Below are 17,357 nucleotides of genomic sequence, written 5' to 3' on the forward strand. Positions count from 1 at the left end.
ACCCAGCCCACGTCGCGGAGAAGACACCGACGCCAACCAAGAGCAACGAACAAGCCGCCGACAGCAAGGGCTATTACCGGAGTATGGGCTTCTACAAGACAAGGCGCGGAAGACCAAGGCCATGACCGCGACTGCAGCGACAATGACAACCGCAGCGTCCCAGCCCACGATGGTCATGCATCAACCCAGGGAACCACCAATTTTTCATGGATCATCGTTCGAAGACCCGGAGCCCTGGCTAGAAATATACAACCGTGTGGCCGCCCTACACCACTGGGACCATGACGAAAAGCTGCGTCGTGTGTTCTTCTATTTGGAAGACACCGTAAGGACCTGGCTCGAAAATCGAGAGTCCACGCTGCAAACGTGGGTTGTTTTCTGCGGCGCATTCCTGCAAACGTTCGTGAGCGTCGCTCGCAAAGAGGGGGCCGCTGCTCTATTAGAGACCCGGGTTCAGCTACCAAATGAGAGGGTTAGAATTTTCACAGAGGAGATGACCCGCCTATTTCGTCACGCTGACCCAGACATGCCTGAGGAGAAGAAAGTTCGTTTCCTCATGCGAGGGGTCGAACAGGAGCTCTTCGCAGGACTAATGAGGAATCCACCGAACACCGTCCAAGAATTTGTATCCGAGGCGACCACCATCGAAAAAACCCTTGACAGGCGCACCAGACAGTATAATCGTCGCCTGACTGCAGAATGCCCTGCTGCTCAAACCAGTGACTCCGAAAACCTGCGTGAAACGATCCGAGCGATCGTGCGGGAAGAGCTGTGCAAACTGTTGCCTTCGGCGCACCCTCAAGTGGATTCGATCGCCAACATTGTGCGAGAAGAAGTTCGGTAATCACTTCGAATTCCCCAAACACCGCTGCCCGTGCCAGAAACTATGAGCTACGCCGCGGCAGTGCGCCACTACGCTCCTCCCCGTCTACGCCAAGACGCCGCCCCGTCGCACTTCCGTCGCCAAACACTACCGCCGCCACCACCCCCACCGACGACCTACCGTTCACCAGCGGGCCAGCGCAGTGCGCCGAGGAAAACCGACGTTTAGCGCACCCCTGACCACCACCCAATGTGCTACCACTGCGGCGAGGCCGGGCACACTTACCGCCGTTGCCAGTACCGACATATGGGACTGCGTGGCTTCGCGGTCGATGCACCACGTCCGCAGCCATGGGATGGCCACGTGACATTGCCGACTACCTGACAGGAACTAAATGGACACCCCGAAGTCCTTCCCGTTCGCCGTCGCCCAGCCGCCGCATGTCACCGCACCCCCGGCGGTACTCCGGCCCAACGCGGGGCCGGTCTCCTAGCCCGTATTTGGGAAACTAAGGGCCGCAACCGGTGGATGTGCGGTTGCTGTGCGACGAACTACCGAAGATCCTCCGACGAAGACGACGCCGCGATGGAGCTTTCCGAACACAATGCCAACCAGGCAAAGCCCTGACAGCGAAAGCTCACTTACCGAAGGTGGCCTGACGACGCAACATGGAAGCAGCGGAACAAGCCGACACAGCCGTGACCCGACGCCACGCCCCAACTGTAATGCGAGACGGCGAACTAGTGACCTCGACGTTCTTTTCGACGGCCACGGTGTGACTGCTCTCGTCGATACTGGAGCCGACTATTCTGTCATCAGTGGGTCGTTCGCCGCGAAGTTAAAGAAAGTTAGGACAGCTTGGAAAGGCCCTGAAATCCGCACAGCCGGAGGTCATCTCGTAACACCTGCAAGAATCTGCACAGTGAGAGTCACCATTAACGGCCGTATTTATTCTACAGACTTCGTGGTCATACAGCGTTGCTCGAGAGATTTCATCCTTGGCATGGACTTCTTATGCCTCCATGGTGCTGTCATCAACCTAAAAACGAAGTCGATAACGTTATCCACAGAAGAAGCACTACCGCCGCGCACGCCGTCAGGACACCATGCGTTGAATGTGCTGGAAGAACAAGTCACAATTCCGCCTCGCTCAAGCGTCATTATTTCAGTCGGCGCTCCTAAATCACCTGACTTGGAAGGCGTCATTTCAGGCAGTCAGCATCTGTTGGTCACCCGAAATATTTGCCTCGCAAGAGGAATTGCAGAACTGCGGGGAGGCAAAGCAATAGTTATGCTCACGAATTTCAGCAATGAGTGCAAACATGTGAACAAAGGAACAACGGTGGCATACATCGAAGAAATTGTCGAAGCCACCAGTGCTTTCGCCCTCGCCGATTCTGCGGAACCTGCTCAGAGGAACCAAGCCCCTCCCATAGCTTTCGACGTCAATCCCAGACTTCCAAACGATAAGCAAGAACAGCTCAAGGCCCTGCTCCTGCAATACGAAGATTGATTTTTGTCGTCATCGAAAATTCGGCACACCCAATCACGAAACATCGCATCATAACCGAAGAAAATGCCAGACCACTCCGTCAGAGTCCGTACAGGGTTTCGACGCGAGAACGTGAGGCCATGAAGAGAAAAGTTGATGAAATGCTGCGAGATGACATTATCCAGCCGTCCAAGAGTCCATGGGCATCCCCAGTGGTGTTAGTGAAGTAAAAGGATGGGACCCTACGTTTCTGCGTCGATGATCGCCGCCTGAACAAAATCACAAGAAAGGACGTGTATCCTCTCCCACGAATAGACGACGCACTTGATCGGCTCCATAACTCCAAGTACTTTTCGTCAATAGACCTAAAGACTGGCTATTGGCGAATCGAAGTCGACGAAAGAGACCGGGAAAAGACGGCGTTTATAACACCGGACGGCCTCTTCGAGTTTAAGGTGATGCCCTTCGGCCTTTGCTCAGCACCTGCAACTTTTCAACGTGTTATGGATACAGTACTGGCCGGATTGAAGTGGCAGACTTGCCTTGTGTACTTGGACGACATCGTCGTGTTTTCCTCGAGTTTCGACGAGCATCTTCGGCGCCTTGAAGCTGTACTTCAAGCCATCAAGACTTCCGGGCTCACACTGAAGCCAGAAAAGTGCAGATTTGCGTATGAGGAGCTCTTGTTTCTGGGGCACGTTATCAGCAAGTCTGGAGTTAATCCCGATACATGGAAAACAGCCGCCATCGCCGACTTCCCGCCGCCCACTGACAAAAAAGCCGTGCGCCGATTTCTGGGCCTGTGTGCCTATTATAGGCGGTTCGTGAAAAACTTCGCCCGCATCGCCGATTCTCTCACTAACCTTACCAAGGCCGACGTGGAGTTTAAGTGGGAATCGCCGCAGGAACACCCTTTCCAGGAGCTTAAACATCGCCTCCAGACGCCTCCGTTACTTGCCCAGTTCGACGAATTTGCCGAGAGAGAAATACATACTGACGCAAGCAGCGTAGATCTTGGCGCCGTACTTGTGCAGAGGGCTGACGGACGTGAAAGGGTTTTTAGTTACGGCAGCCGATCGCTATCCAAAGCAGACGCAAATTATTTTACAACAGAAAAGGAGTTCTTTGCCATCATCTGGGCTACGTAGAAATTTTGCCCCTACCTCTACGGCAGGCCCTTCAAAGTTGTGAGCGACTGCCACGCATTGTGTTGGCTATCCACCTTGAAAGACCCTTCAGGTCGCCTCGCACGGTGGAGCCTGAGACTTCAAGAATATGACATTACTGTCATTTACAAGTCCGGCAAAAAACACTCCGATGCCGACTGTCTCTCTCGTGCGCCTGTCGACCAACCGCTACCGGATGACCCGGATAACAACTTTTTTTTTAGGAACGATAACTACCGACGACTTCGCTGAACGACAGAGGGCCGACTCGGAACTTAAGGCCCTAATAGAATACCTCGAAGGCCGGACCGCCGAAGTCCCGAAGGTATTCAAGCGCGCACTTGCGTCGTTCTTTCTACGAAACGGTCTTCTACAAAAGAAAAACTTTTCATCGCTTCGAGCTAAGTACCTCCTTGTGGTGCCTTCAGCTCTGCGACCAGAACTCCTGCAGGCCCTGCACGACGATCCGACGGCAGGGCACCTCGGTGTGTCTCGCACGCTCGCGAGGATACAAGAAAGGTACTACTGGCCACGTCTTACCACCGACGTCACTCGTTATGTGAGAACATGCCGAGGCTGTCAGCGACGCAAGACACCGCCGACGAAGCCAGCGGGACTTCTGCAGCCAATTGATCCACCTTGCCGATCTTTCCAGCAGATTGGTAAGGACCTACTGGGGCCGTTCCCAACGTCGGATTTTGGAAACAAGTGGATCGTGGTAGCTACCGACTACCTCACCCGCTACGCCGAGACAAATGCCCTGCCAAAAGGCAGTGCATGCGAGGTAGCTAAGTTCTTTGTCGAAAATATCGTCCTACGTTACGGCGCCCCGGAGGTCCTTATCACCGACAGAGGAACGGCATTCTCTGCCGACTTAACTCAAGCGATCTTGGCATACAGCCAAACAAACCACCGCCGGACGACAGCGTACCACCCACAGACCAACGGCCTCACCGAGCGGCTTAACAAGACGATCGCCGACATGCTGTCAATGTACGTCGATGTCGAACAAAAGACGTGCGACGCCATTCTTCCGTATGTGACCTTCGCATACAACACGGCGTTGCAGGAGACGACGCAGATATCTCCATACAAATTGGTCTACGGAAGGAGCCCGGCAACGACGCTCGATGCCATGTTACCCAACGTCACCGACGAAGAAAACCTCAATGTGAGCGAGTACCTTCAACGCGCCGAAGAAGCCCGACAACTTGCGCGTCTCCGTATCAAGAATCAACAGACGACCAACAGCCACCGTTACAACCTTCGACGACACTTCGTGGAATACCAGCCCGGTGAACGTGTTTGGGTGTGGACGCCGATACGCCGACGTGGACTAAGTGAAAAGCTTCTGCGACGGTACTTCGGACCGTACAGGGTGGTTCGACGTCTCGGCCCACTTGATTACGAGGTTGTCCCCGACGGCATCACGAACTCTCAACGACGCCGTTCGCGACTTGAAGTCGTCCATGTCACGCGCCTCAAGCCGTTTCATGCGCGTTAACAAACTGAACCAGTGTATTTTTTGTATTATTGTTGTATCGTATTTTATTCATTGTACTTTCTTGTATTATTATTGTACTTTCATTTTTAGTTAAAGCATCGGGACGATGCCTTTTATCAGAAGGGGGCAATGCCACATTCCATTTCCCAAGTTTTTGTTATCGTACCAAAACACCACACGATTCTCAGCGCAAACCGCGCCTGCAGTTTTCGAGAAGGTTCCAGACTGTAGTAGATCATTTCGATAAGATCACGCCCACTGTGCGAACGGTACATATTGTTCTGGAACCTACGCCACCGCCAGCGATAACGCTAGAACATTCGACGGCAATAGTATAAATGCCGACGCGCTTCGCCGCTTGTCAATTGTTGATCGAAGGCCGACGCTCCGTTCACCGCTATCAGTCCGAGACTGCTATCTGTGCGAGACTGCTGCTGTAATTGGACTTTCCGTTTACCGAGCACAGGTTCGCCCAAATAAACAGTTAAATCCCAACACGAAGTCTCCTGTCTTCGGCCACGTCACGACCCCGTAACAGTATGTTACTCGCCTTGTGACACTCGAAAACTTAGCCTCAGTATTGAGTACTGTTTTCCATAACCTGGAAAAGCTATTTACCGGCATTAGCAATACAAACTATGCTGCGTCTTTCTTGTAAATCGTGAACCATTTGACCTATGCTAGCTCGTAGATGCAAATACTTCACCCATAAAATACCAATTCAGCAGAATACTGGGAGCTGCACAAATGCGGCAGCTGCATTGTTATCGGCAAGTAAATGCGGCAAGTCCTTTGTTATCCTTCCTTGCCAACCAAGGTTATGTTTATGTGTGAATGCACTTTTCAGTGAAATGATATATTTTTTTCCAGCCTTCGAGTCCCCCAAGCCTAGAGACTGTCTACTTTGGTGGAGTTGCGGTAAGCATTTTCCTCTGGCGATAATATGCATGTTGGGCGTGAACGAAGCCTACCGTGCAACTTCCACTATTCAAACAGTGAAAACTGAAGAGAGCGAAACAGAACGAAATAGCTTTATTATCGCTAAGGTATGTTTAAAAATACTATCAATGTATTTACAAGTGCCTACTGCTGTCTGATATACAAATTTTGGAAAGAAACAGCGCAGAAAGACATGTGAACCTTGTCCTGCCACGGTCATCGACAATATCTTAGTACAAATCCTAACGCAATATTGTTGACAGTTCTACTCACAACCTATTTTTTTGCTTGGAATAATTAAAATAGGTATAAATAACAATTCTCCGTGAGCTGAAAAATAAAGAAAAAAGGCTTCAAGGGAAAAGTCGTTCAACATTATATACACATAAAACATTAAGAAGTGATGTTGTAATGTTTACCAAAAAAGGCTGACTTTATGTCCCTGCATATTTAAAGAGTGGTAGATGCCCCGTTGCGTTGCTGTGGCTTGAACCAGAAGTAGTAAAATTGTGTCTTCAATTTGCTTTCACGACTCAGTGAGCTCCTAAATAAGCTATTGGGAGCCAGTGGTGGTATGCTGGTCAGTGTGCGGGGACTTACTTTGGTGATAAAATATGTGCGAAAGAAGGACTAGTGAAGCTCAAGGAATGATGCACAGACCAGCGCTAAAGTGCCATACCACCACTAGGAATGCTAAGGTTTGCACGAAATAGTGAATCACTATTTTTCTTTCTTCTCTTAAAAGTTAAGCTCACTATGCAGCCAACTTCTCCACAAAAAAATAAACGACACATTTTTTAAACACACACACACACTCACGCGCTTGCGCACACTCGCACACACAAGCACACAAATGCATACAAAATCCACAGCTTTGCGGCAAAGGCGAGGCAATGAACGTGATAGCAACAAATTTTAAGGTAATGCGCAAAATTCAAACAGATCAGAACGTGCACTGTGCATCTCACGCACAAATGACACACAAAACGTATTCACAGGTACAGATGCACGCAAATAAGCGTATCAGTTGTTACATCGCCCTGTCTCAAAACGCACGCTTTTCGGAAACGGAGACTCTAATGATTACAGTGACCTTTGTGCGCCCGGTAACTACAAAAGAATTGTTTCAGATAAATGCCGTACCCGGTCAAGACGTACGATCCTCTTCACCGCAAGAACATGTGAAGGAGCGTCGCTCCCCTCCCATAAGCAAGGAAGAGTACGCGTGAGAGAGAAAAGCGCGCGCGCCACCACGTGATGTGACGACGTGCGCTCATTGCGCCATTTTTCTGATAATGCTGAAAACACAAAATCCCCCCCCCCCCGAGATGGCCCGCACTAGCGGTAAGTGGTAGATAAAAAGCTGGCCCCGTATTTTCATGTTACGCCGCAAAAGTCGTCGAAAGACGATAGCCTTGAGTCTGGAGAGAGTGAATGGAACGTTTATTTGATGTTCTGCTCAAGAAAATTGGTGAATGGTTCTGGAGGCGCTGCGTTAGGGTGCTTAGAGCATGCAGCGGAGGTGAACAAGTGCATGAAGTCACGTGGCACGTGAGACATGAGCGCTATCTGGCAGTTATCCTGGAAAACGGGCCCACGTCGACATGCCCGTCTCTGAGGCGATAAGGTGTAGAACGCCAGGCGATGGCTAGGTGTCACCAGCGTGTCGCCTTAGCAAAGTGCTGGAAACGCCGTTTGGCGCAAGCGTTGCCTGGCCAGCGCAACGTTATAAAGGCTAGAACCCTTAAATTACTTATGTATGTAATTTCTAGTAAAAACTACACATACATATTGTTGACGTGTTGTTATGGTGGCTTAAACAATAATTAATTCCTAATTGACAATCACATAAGTATGAACGCTCAACGTTGACCAATACTGGTGAGCGCTGCGGATGGGGTCGGCTGTTCAGACTATCGTTTGGTCGCTTTGGTGCCGTTTATGGTACCGTTAAGGGTGGACGTTTATGGTACCGTTAAGGGTGGTTAAAGGTTAAGCGTATAGTGAAGGGCGGCCTTAATGCAAAGGTAAGGAAGAAGCAGGCTGGAGACCAGGCAGTAGGAAATCATGGCATCGGCACTAGAAACGCCAGAGGAGAGCTACTAGTGGAATTCGCAGAACGCAATAATTTGCGGATTTTGAATACCTTCTACCGAAAACGAGAAAACCGCAAGTGGACATAGAGGAGCCCTAATGGCGAAAATAAGAACGAAATAGACTTTATAATGACTGCACACTCAGGAATCGTGCAGGATGTGGAAGTGGTTGGCAAGGTACGATGCAGTGACCACAGAATGGTACAGTCTCGAATTCGCCTAGACTTGAAGAAGGAACAACAGAAACTGATACTCAAGAAGCCAATCAATGAGCTAGCACTGAGAGGGAAAGTACAGGAATTCAGAGTGTCGCTGCAGAATAGGTACTCGGCTCTTAGTGAGGAAACCAACCTTAGCGTAGATACAACGAATGATAATCTGACGAGAATCATTACGGAGTGTGCAGTGGAAGATGGAGGCAGAGTAGTTAGACAGGACACTGGCAAGCTTTTCCAGGAAACGAAGAACCTAATTAAGAAGCATCAAATCATAAAAGTGTCAAGTACAACAGACGAAATAGAACTGGCAGAGCTTTCGAAGTTGATTAACAGGCGTAAGGTATCCGATGTAAGAAGGTATAACATGGAGAAAATTGAACACGCTCTGAAAAACGGAGGAAGTGTCAAAGCATTGAAGAGGAAACTTGGGATAGGCAAAAGTCGGATGTATGCACTAAGGGACAAAGAACGCAAAATAACTACCAATATGGATAGGATAGTTAAAATAGCGGAGGAGTTTTACAGAAATCTGTACAGTAGCCGCGACAACCACGACCTTAATACTATAAGAACTAGCAGTAACCCAGATGACACCCCACCAGTAATGATAGAAGAAGTCAGAAAAGCTCTGGAGAGCATGCAAAGAGGCAAAGCTGCGGGTGAGGATCAGGTAACATCAGATCTGATGAAATATGGAGGACAGATTATGTTAGAAAAACTAGCCACCCTGTTTACGAGGTGTCTCCTGAAGGGAAGGGTACCAGAGTCTTGGAAGAACGCTAACATGATCCTAAAACATAAGAAAGGAGATGACAAGGACTTGAAAAATTACAGGCCGATCACCTTGCTCTCTGTAGTGTAAAAGCTATTTACAAAGGTAATTGCTAACAGAGTAAAGAAAACATTAGAATTCAATCAACCAAAGGAACAAGCAGGATTTCGAAGAGGCTACTCAACAACTGACCTCATTCATACTATCAATCAGGTAATAGAGAAATATTCAGAGTATAACCAACCACTATACATAGCCTTCATAGATTACGAGAAGGCGTTTGACTCAATAGAAATATCAACCGTCATGCAGACACTGCGGAATCAGGGCGTATATGAAGTATATATAAACATTCTGGAAGAAATCTACAGGGGATGAACTGCTACCCTAGTGCTTCATAAAGAAAGCAACAGAATACCAATCAAGAAGGGTGTAAGGCAGGGGGACACAATCTCCCCAATGCTGTTTACCGCGTGCTTACAGAAGGTTTTCAGAAGCCTAGAATGGGAACAGTTAGGGATAAGAGTTAATGGAGAATACCTTAGTAACCTGCGCTTCGCCGAAGACATTGCATTGCGGAGTAACTCAGGGGACGAATTGCAACTCATGATTACGGAGTTACACAAGGAGAGCAGAAAGGTGAGTCTTACAATTAATCTGCAGGAAACAAAAGTAATGTACAACAACCTCGAAAGGAACAGCGCTTCGAGATAGGTAATAGTGCACTTGAAGTTGTAAACGACTATGTCTACTTAGGGCAGGTAATCACCGCAGAGCCTAACCACGAGATTGAAGTAACTAGAAGAAAAAGAATGGGGTGGAGCACATTCGGCAAGCACTCTCAAATTATGACAGGTAGAATGACATTACCCCTTAAGAGGAAGGTATATAACAGCTGTATTTTGCCGGTACTTCGCTACGGAGCAGAAACCTGAAGACTCACGAAGAGGGTTCAGCTTAAATTGAGGACGAAGCAGCGAGCAATGAAAAGAAAAATGGTAGGTGTAACCTTGAGAGACAAGAAGAGAGCGGAGTGGATTAGGGGACTAACGGGGGTTAAGGATATCAAAGTTGAAATAAAGAAGAGGAAATGAACATGGGCCGGACATGTAGCGCGTAGACAGGATAACCGCTGGTCATTAAGAGTAACTAACTGGAATCCCAGAGAAGGAAAGTGGGTTAGGGGGAGACAGAAGGTTAGGTGGGCAGATGAAATTAAGAAGTTTGCGGGTATAAACTGGCAGCAGCAAGCACAGGACCGGGCTAACTGGCGGAACATGGGAGAGGCCTTTGTCCTGCAGTGGACGTAGCCAGGCTGATGATGAAAGGTGGACAAACAGACAGACAGACCGACCAAAATTTTCAAGCTATTTTTAAGACAATCTTTTTTAAAATATTTTGCCGTTTGAACGGAAAAGGAGGTGCTCAACGGCAGCTCAGTAATTAACGCCTCGCATTCATTACCCAGACGTCCTACTTTCCATTCCGCACGCTTCGTCTTTTTCTCGATTAGTTTTCTTTCTTGCGATTAAAATATGTAAATACTGAAAGACGCAGGCAGACTAGGTACGGCGAGCAGGCAGGGCGAGCAGAAGCGTTTATTCTGCGATGTCTGGCTCGGCTCAGAACCACACCAAGAGAGAGAACGATGATGATGGGTATGTGCAAGTGAGAACGATGATGATGGGTATGTGCAAGTGAGAACGATCAAATGCTTGGAATGTGCTTACAATTCCCCCCCCCCTCTGCGAAGCGGCCAACCTGGCCGCCAGTCAGAGATCGGCCGAACGAGTAACAAAAGGCTTGATGCGTGAGACGTGAACTATTTCCGTGCTGCGCAGACGGCGGTCAGTGACAGACTGAAGCGGGGTGACGAGGTAGTTAACTGGAGATGTCTGTCGTACAACGGTGTATGGGCCAACATACCGGTGAAGAAATTTCTCGCAAAGGCCCGACGCTCGAACCGGGGTCCATAGTAAAACCTTATCGCCAGCATTAAAGGCCACGTCGCGTCGTTTTTTATCACAGCGATGTTTTCTCTCCTTTTGGGTTGCTTCCGTGTTTTTGCGAGCAATTTCACGGCATTGTGTGACTCGGGCTGCGAACTCTTCTGGGAGCGAGGTACTGCTTGGAGCCGGTGCAAAGAAAAATGCCGTGTCGAAGACCGAGGAGGCAGATCGGCCGTACACGAGAAAAAACGGGCTGTAGCCAGTTGATCGTTGTACCGCAGTATTGTATGCGAAGGTGACAAACGGTAAAATGTTATCCCAATTTTTGTGGTCAGGATGCAAGTACATCGATATCATGTCAGAGAGTGTTCGGTGGAAGCGCTCGGTAAGGCCATTTCGTTTGCGGATGGTATGTAGAAGTGGTTTTATGCACTGTATTGCACGCCTGCAGGACTTCATCCAGGACCTTGGAAAGGAAGGCTTTGCCACGGTCACTCAAAAGGACGCGAGGGGCTCCGTGGCGCAAGACGATGGAGTTCAAGAAAAAATTGGCGATTTCTGTGGCGGTAGCAGAATGAAGAGGTGAAGTCTCGGCGTATCTTGTTTGATGGTCGACTGCAGTGACGATCCAACGGTGACCGGAAGGTGTCAACGGCAAAGGACCATACAAGTCTATTCCGACAAATTCGAATGGTGTGGTGGGACAGGGAAGAGGCTGAAGGAAACCAGCAGGCGGGGATGTGGATCGCTTGCGGTGCTGACACAACGCGCACGAGCCCACGTATTTGGCCACCGTTGTGGACAAGCCAGGCCAGAAGCAGCGCGTCTTGATGCGATCGTAGGTCTTGTGGAAGCCTAGATGACCGGCAGCAATATCATCGTGGAATGCTTCCAAAACTCGAAGACGAAGGCAGCGGGGAAGAACTGGCACCCACTTGTTACCGGTGGGATGGTAAATGTAGCGCTTAAGCACACCGTCCTGAAGGCGAAATTGTCGAAGCTGGCGTCGCAAGCGGCTGTTGGGTGGTTTAGTGACACCGCGAAGGCGATCAATGAAAGACCGACAGTAGGAATCTGCCAGCTGAAGTGAACGTAAATCGGAGTTCGAAGATAGCTGCATTGGATCCAGCGATGCGAGCGATACGTGTTGTGAGGCAAGCTGGGTGTCAGAGTCATTCGAACGCGATGCGGTGGACGTATTGTCACGAGAGAGCGAAAGTGGGCACCGGGACAGCGCGTCGGCATCATGATGACATTTGCCAGACTTGTACGTAACTGTAAAGTCGTACTCTTGTAAGCGCAGTATCCAGCGCGCAAGACGTCCTGACATATTCTTCATTGATGAAAGCCAACAGAGTGCGTGGTGGTCGGTGATGATGGTGAAGTGCCGACCGTAGAGATACGGGCGGAATTTCTGTATCGACCATACGATAGCCAAGCACTCCTGCTCCGTGATGGTGTAATTCCGCTCAGCTGTTGACAGAGTCCGGCTAGCGTAGGCCACAACCTGCTCTTTAGAGGTGGAATCACGCTGCAGAAGGACTGCTCCAATGCCTTGTGCGCTTGCGTCAGTATGGAGTATGGTAGGCGCTCTCTCATCGAAGTGGCGCAGCACTGGTCCGGAAGTCAGGCGTTCTTTCAAAATTTCAAATGCAGATTCGCAGTCGTTGGACCATGAGAAAGGAGCACCAGTGGCCAATAACTTATTTAGCGGAGCCGCTAAGGTAGCAAAGTTGCGTATAAAGCGACGAAAATAGGACGCGAGACCAAGAAAGCTGCGCAACGTCTTTTGGTTGGACGGTCGAGGGAACTGTAGCACAGCTGCGATCTTCTCGGGATCTGGTTGGATTCCGTCTTTGGAAACGACGTGACCGAGGACTTTGATGCTTTTGCTGGCAAATGTACACTTCTTTGTATTTATCTGAAGACCAGCCTTGGAGAGACATTGTAGCACCTCGTCTAATCGTTGAAGATGTTGGGCAAAGGTACTTGAAAAAACAACGATATCATCTAAGTAACAGAGGCAGGTCTTCCATTTTAGGCCACGAAGAACAGTATCAATCATTCGCTCAAACGTGGCTGGAGCGTTGCACAAGCCGAATGGCATTACATTAAATTCATAAAGGCCGTCCGGTGTGGCAAATGCAGTTTTTTCTTTGTCAGCCTCGTTCATGGGGATTTGCCAGTAACCTGATCGTAAGTCAAGGCTCGAAAAATAGTTCGCCCCTTGCAGTGTGTCTAAAGCGTCATCAATTCTAGGCATAGGATATACGTCCTTGCGTGTGATCTTATTTAACGCGCGGTAGTCAATGCAAAAACGAACAGAGCCATCCTTCTTTTTAACTAAAACGACTGGAGATGCCCAGGAACTCGAAGAAGGTCGTATTATATTTCGCGATAGCATCTCGTTCACTTCTTTTTCAATTATTTCTCTCTCTGATTGCGAAACCCGATATGGGCGACGGCGTATCACACGAGAACCGTCGGTTTCAATGCGATGTACAGCCGCGGAAGTCTGACTCAGTGTTGTGGTACAGCTATCAAAGCAGGCTTTGTGCTTAGCCAAAAGGGCCAATAGTGCTTCAGACTGTTTTGGTGTGAGGTCTGAACCAATGACAGGTCGAAAAGGGAAAGAACGTGAACCTGGAGCTGGTACTGGTGACGAAGACGGGCAGAGTGTCGCGATGGAGGTCAATGGAGAGAAGTCAATCTTTGCCACTGTCATTCCCTTGGGCAGCAGCACAGATTCTGCAGTTGTGTTAGAAACGGGCAGAAAAGCGCAGCCAGAGGAAAACCGGAGGAGGCAAGAGGCGACGAGAATTCCACGGGAGGTGCAGCGAAACGAAGGAGCCACAAGTGCATCACCGTCGGTTACTTGGGTAGATGCGACAGCTATCACGTGTTCGTGACCAGGGTGCAGGACGCAGTCTTCAACAATGACCAAGTTGGAGATCGAGGGTGATGAAACTGGAATGGGCGCATCCGTTGTATCCGTTATGTGAATGACGTTCTCTTTAAAGGATATAACAGCGGAAGCAGAATGCAGAAAGTCCCAACCAAGGATAAGTTCATGAATGCACGTGGGCAACACAATCATCTCGATGTGGTGACGTATACCATCAATAGAAACACGAGCCGTACACTGTCCGTCAGGTTGAATCAGCACGTTATTTGCCCCACGCAACACAGGTCCCACATAGGGCGTTCTGACTTTACGGAGGCGCGAGCACAAGTCACTACGCAAAACAGAAGTGGTTGCACCGGTGTCAACGAGAGCTTGCACAGGAATACCTTCAATAGTCACTGACAACATATTAGCTGGGCGAACAGGAGGTATTTTTGTTGGTCGACGGGACGCAGTTTTCCCTCCAAAAACTGCAATCCTTAGTTTTCCGAAGATTGGTCAACAGGACGGGAGATGATTGGACGAAGTGGCGATGCGGAGCGGCGATAGGGCGATGGAGAGCGTCGTCTGGAGGAGCGGTATTCCTGATGTTGACGAGGGGACACTGGAGGAGACGGAGACCGGTACTGCGCGGACGGGTAGGTGTCTGGAGCATAAAGATCTGGTCTTCGGAACCGGTCTCGTTCGAACTCAGCATAGCCTCGTCGTTCCTCTTGCTGGCGGCGACGGCAGTAACGAGAAATGTGGCCTCGTATACCGCAGTAAAAGCAAACAGGACGGGATTGACGCCACTGAGGATACAAGGGTGCAGCAGTCATTCCACCTCGCATAGCAGCCAAATGGCTACTAGCAGTATCCGTAGAGCTAGATGCCCCGGGAGCAGGCGGAATCGCAGCGATCTCCGCATATGTGGGCATTACCGTTTGAACAACCGGTGCTGCCGGTGTCGACCTGGGCGTCACATCGGCGTATGTGGGCATCGGGCGTGCTGGCGGAGCGACCGGGGATGTCGGTGTCGCCATTGCCGCTAACTCCTGCTTAACAAGATTCCGCAGGTCGAATGGTGGAGACGGAGCGGAGGCGACAGTGGACCGCTGCTGTTCAAGGTCTCGAAGTTCTTCCCGGATAATTGTGCGGATAAGGGTTTTTAATTCAGAGGGAGGCATCAGGCGTGGATCACTGTCTTGTTGAAGCCGAAGGGACTGCAACTGGTCAAGGCGTTGGCATGTCGAAATGACGTCGTTAACCGTAGCGGGATTGCCAACAGCCAAGGCGTTGAATGCGATTGGGCCGATTCCTTTAAGGATGTGGCGAACGCGCTCATCTTCCGTCATGTCTTTATTCGCACGGCGACAGAGGGCCAAAACATCCTCGATATACGAAGTGTACGACTCATGTGCCAGTTGTAGACGCACAGCCAGCTTCTGTTTCGCGGCTTCGGAACGACCCGATGAGCATCCGAATATTTGTCGCAGTTTGTTGGCAAAGGTCGACCAATCAACGAAGTCAGTTTCGTGATTAAAATACCAGGTTTTGGCTACGCTGGTCAAATAGAAAGGAAGGTAGCTCAGTTTCTCTGCTTCGGTCCATCGATTGGCTGAACCCACACGGTTGTAAAGGTCAAGCCATTCCTCGACGTCGTCACCGCGAAGACCCGCGAACACGGGCGGTTCGCGCTGAGGGCTGGTGACAGTAGATGAAGAGCGGGCAGCCGCCGGCGTAGGGGCTGTAGCGTTAGGGCTAGGCGTTAGGTCCGATGTCTGCATACCTGTGTGGGTGGCTGGGTGCAATCGGCGACCAGATCGGAGCTCCAGGTGGGAAATGAACGTAGGAGGACGTCGGGATCTTACCCCGGCACTTCCACCACTCTGAAAGACGCAGGCAGACTAGGTACGGCGAGCAGGCAGGGCGAGCAGAAGCGTTTATTCTGCGATGTCTGGCTCGGCTCAGAACCACACCAAGAGAGAGAACGATGATGATGGGTATGTGCAAGTGAGAACGATGATGATGGGTATGTGCAAGTGAGAACGATCAAATGCTTGGAATGTGCTTACAATACATATACATATGATGGTGATTGACAGCGATGCCGGCGCAAAACCCAGCCGAGAGTGTCCATATCGTTGCTATCACAGTAAAAACATTTTACACTTGACATATTAGCATCAGGTGGCGCTAATTGATGCTTCCATATTTACCTGCACATCTGAACCCTTCAAAAGGAAAGAAAATATGACGTCCACAGCAGCTCAGCCACAGACATCGAACGCCTTCGAAACCTATCGGTAGAAAATTTCTTTATCCCCGTTCCTGTCTTCAAATGTACATTAAAATTTCTGCAAATAACATCCTCTATACTCCTCCTGGCATTGTCTCTTAGTTGTGAGTGGTTTAGTGCCTAAAGAAAAAAACTATTCCTTACATTTACATGCTTTTCGTTCCTTCAGTGGAAGTCACTGGTGTTGACGAATGACTATCGTATTAGGACATAAATTCAGCTCTTCATCTCATTTACTTAGACTTACGTGTATAAGGCAAGCTGTTGGCGCAAGACAGAAATCAACTTTGGTGCTTCCGGCACCTGTGCCTTGTATGAATACCAGAGTTTCCATTTTCATCCTCAAGATAGATATGTGGGGTTTAACGTCCCAAAACCACTATATGATTATGAGAGACGCCATTTTTTTCATCCTTCAGCATAGAATAAAAAGACTAAGGCAGCTATTTCAATACTGTAGAGCTATATTATATGCCAAATTTTTTAGCAATCGAGTGGAAAAAAAGGCAAACATGCGTAATGGTTTAGCCCGAAGCCTCAGTGTCTCTTGTGGCTCATCTGGTTCGCACTTTTTGATATACGATGAATAAAGCTAACGTACCGCTTCAGTTCAATGAATGTCCAACGTAAGCCGATTTCTTGTTATTATGCTTGTGTTTAAAAGCCACAATGAACACTAATTTTATATTGGTTCAGTACGAAGCCTGTAAGAAATTTATCTGTCGTGCACAAATTTGAGCTCCACAGAAAAAATGATTGTTTTGCCATACCAGAGGTCTCAGATAGATGGTATTCCTTGCTTGTAAATGCAAGCCTTTTTAGGTTTTTTAGCAATCACCAGCACCATAATTATCCATGAACTCTGCCTTTGGCAGAGTGTTGGTAGCTGCGCAAATTTTAAGTCTTAATTTTAAAAACTTCATTTAGTGAAAAAGCTGAAGTTGTGTGCATGTGTATATCTAATTTATGAGTGCATTGCATACCTCTTTTTAGCCTGCCAGTCCTCCTAATCTTCAAACTGTCTTCTTAAATGGAATTCCGGTAAGTGTTTAATGTCTAAACAAGTATACGATCTTTGACGTAAAATAAATCTATTGAGTAACATTTGTCTTTCGCACGTGAAACATCGAAACCTAAGGCCAGGTGAAAATAATATTTAGTGGCACTTGGTAACGCTAAATTAGCAGTGAACTTGGTCTTTCTTAGGTTTTGATA

The 17,357-nt window shown here is 48.9% G+C and overlaps 1 protein-coding gene across 7 annotated transcripts in view; it reads left to right on the forward strand.

The window, feature by feature from the left end:
- The window catches only part of LOC119183125 (uncharacterized), a 182,753-nt gene that overhangs the window by 114,753 nt on the left and 50,643 nt on the right, over positions 1–17,357 (forward strand). For all 7 annotated transcript variants that reach the window (XM_075866328.1, XM_075866329.1, XM_075866333.1 and 4 more), the window contains 2 exons: positions 5,856–5,903; positions 17,136–17,183. In XM_075866328.1, the coding sequence (XP_075722443.1) occupies positions 5,856–5,903; positions 17,136–17,183 (96 nt within the window). The remainder of the gene's footprint in view (positions 1–5,855; positions 5,904–17,135; positions 17,184–17,357) is intronic.

Source organism: Rhipicephalus microplus, chromosome 6 (assembly GCF_043290135.1).
Source record: "Rhipicephalus microplus isolate Deutch F79 chromosome 6, USDA_Rmic, whole genome shotgun sequence".
In the NCBI taxonomy this organism is placed as follows: domain Eukaryota; kingdom Metazoa; phylum Arthropoda; class Arachnida; order Ixodida; family Ixodidae; genus Rhipicephalus; species Rhipicephalus microplus.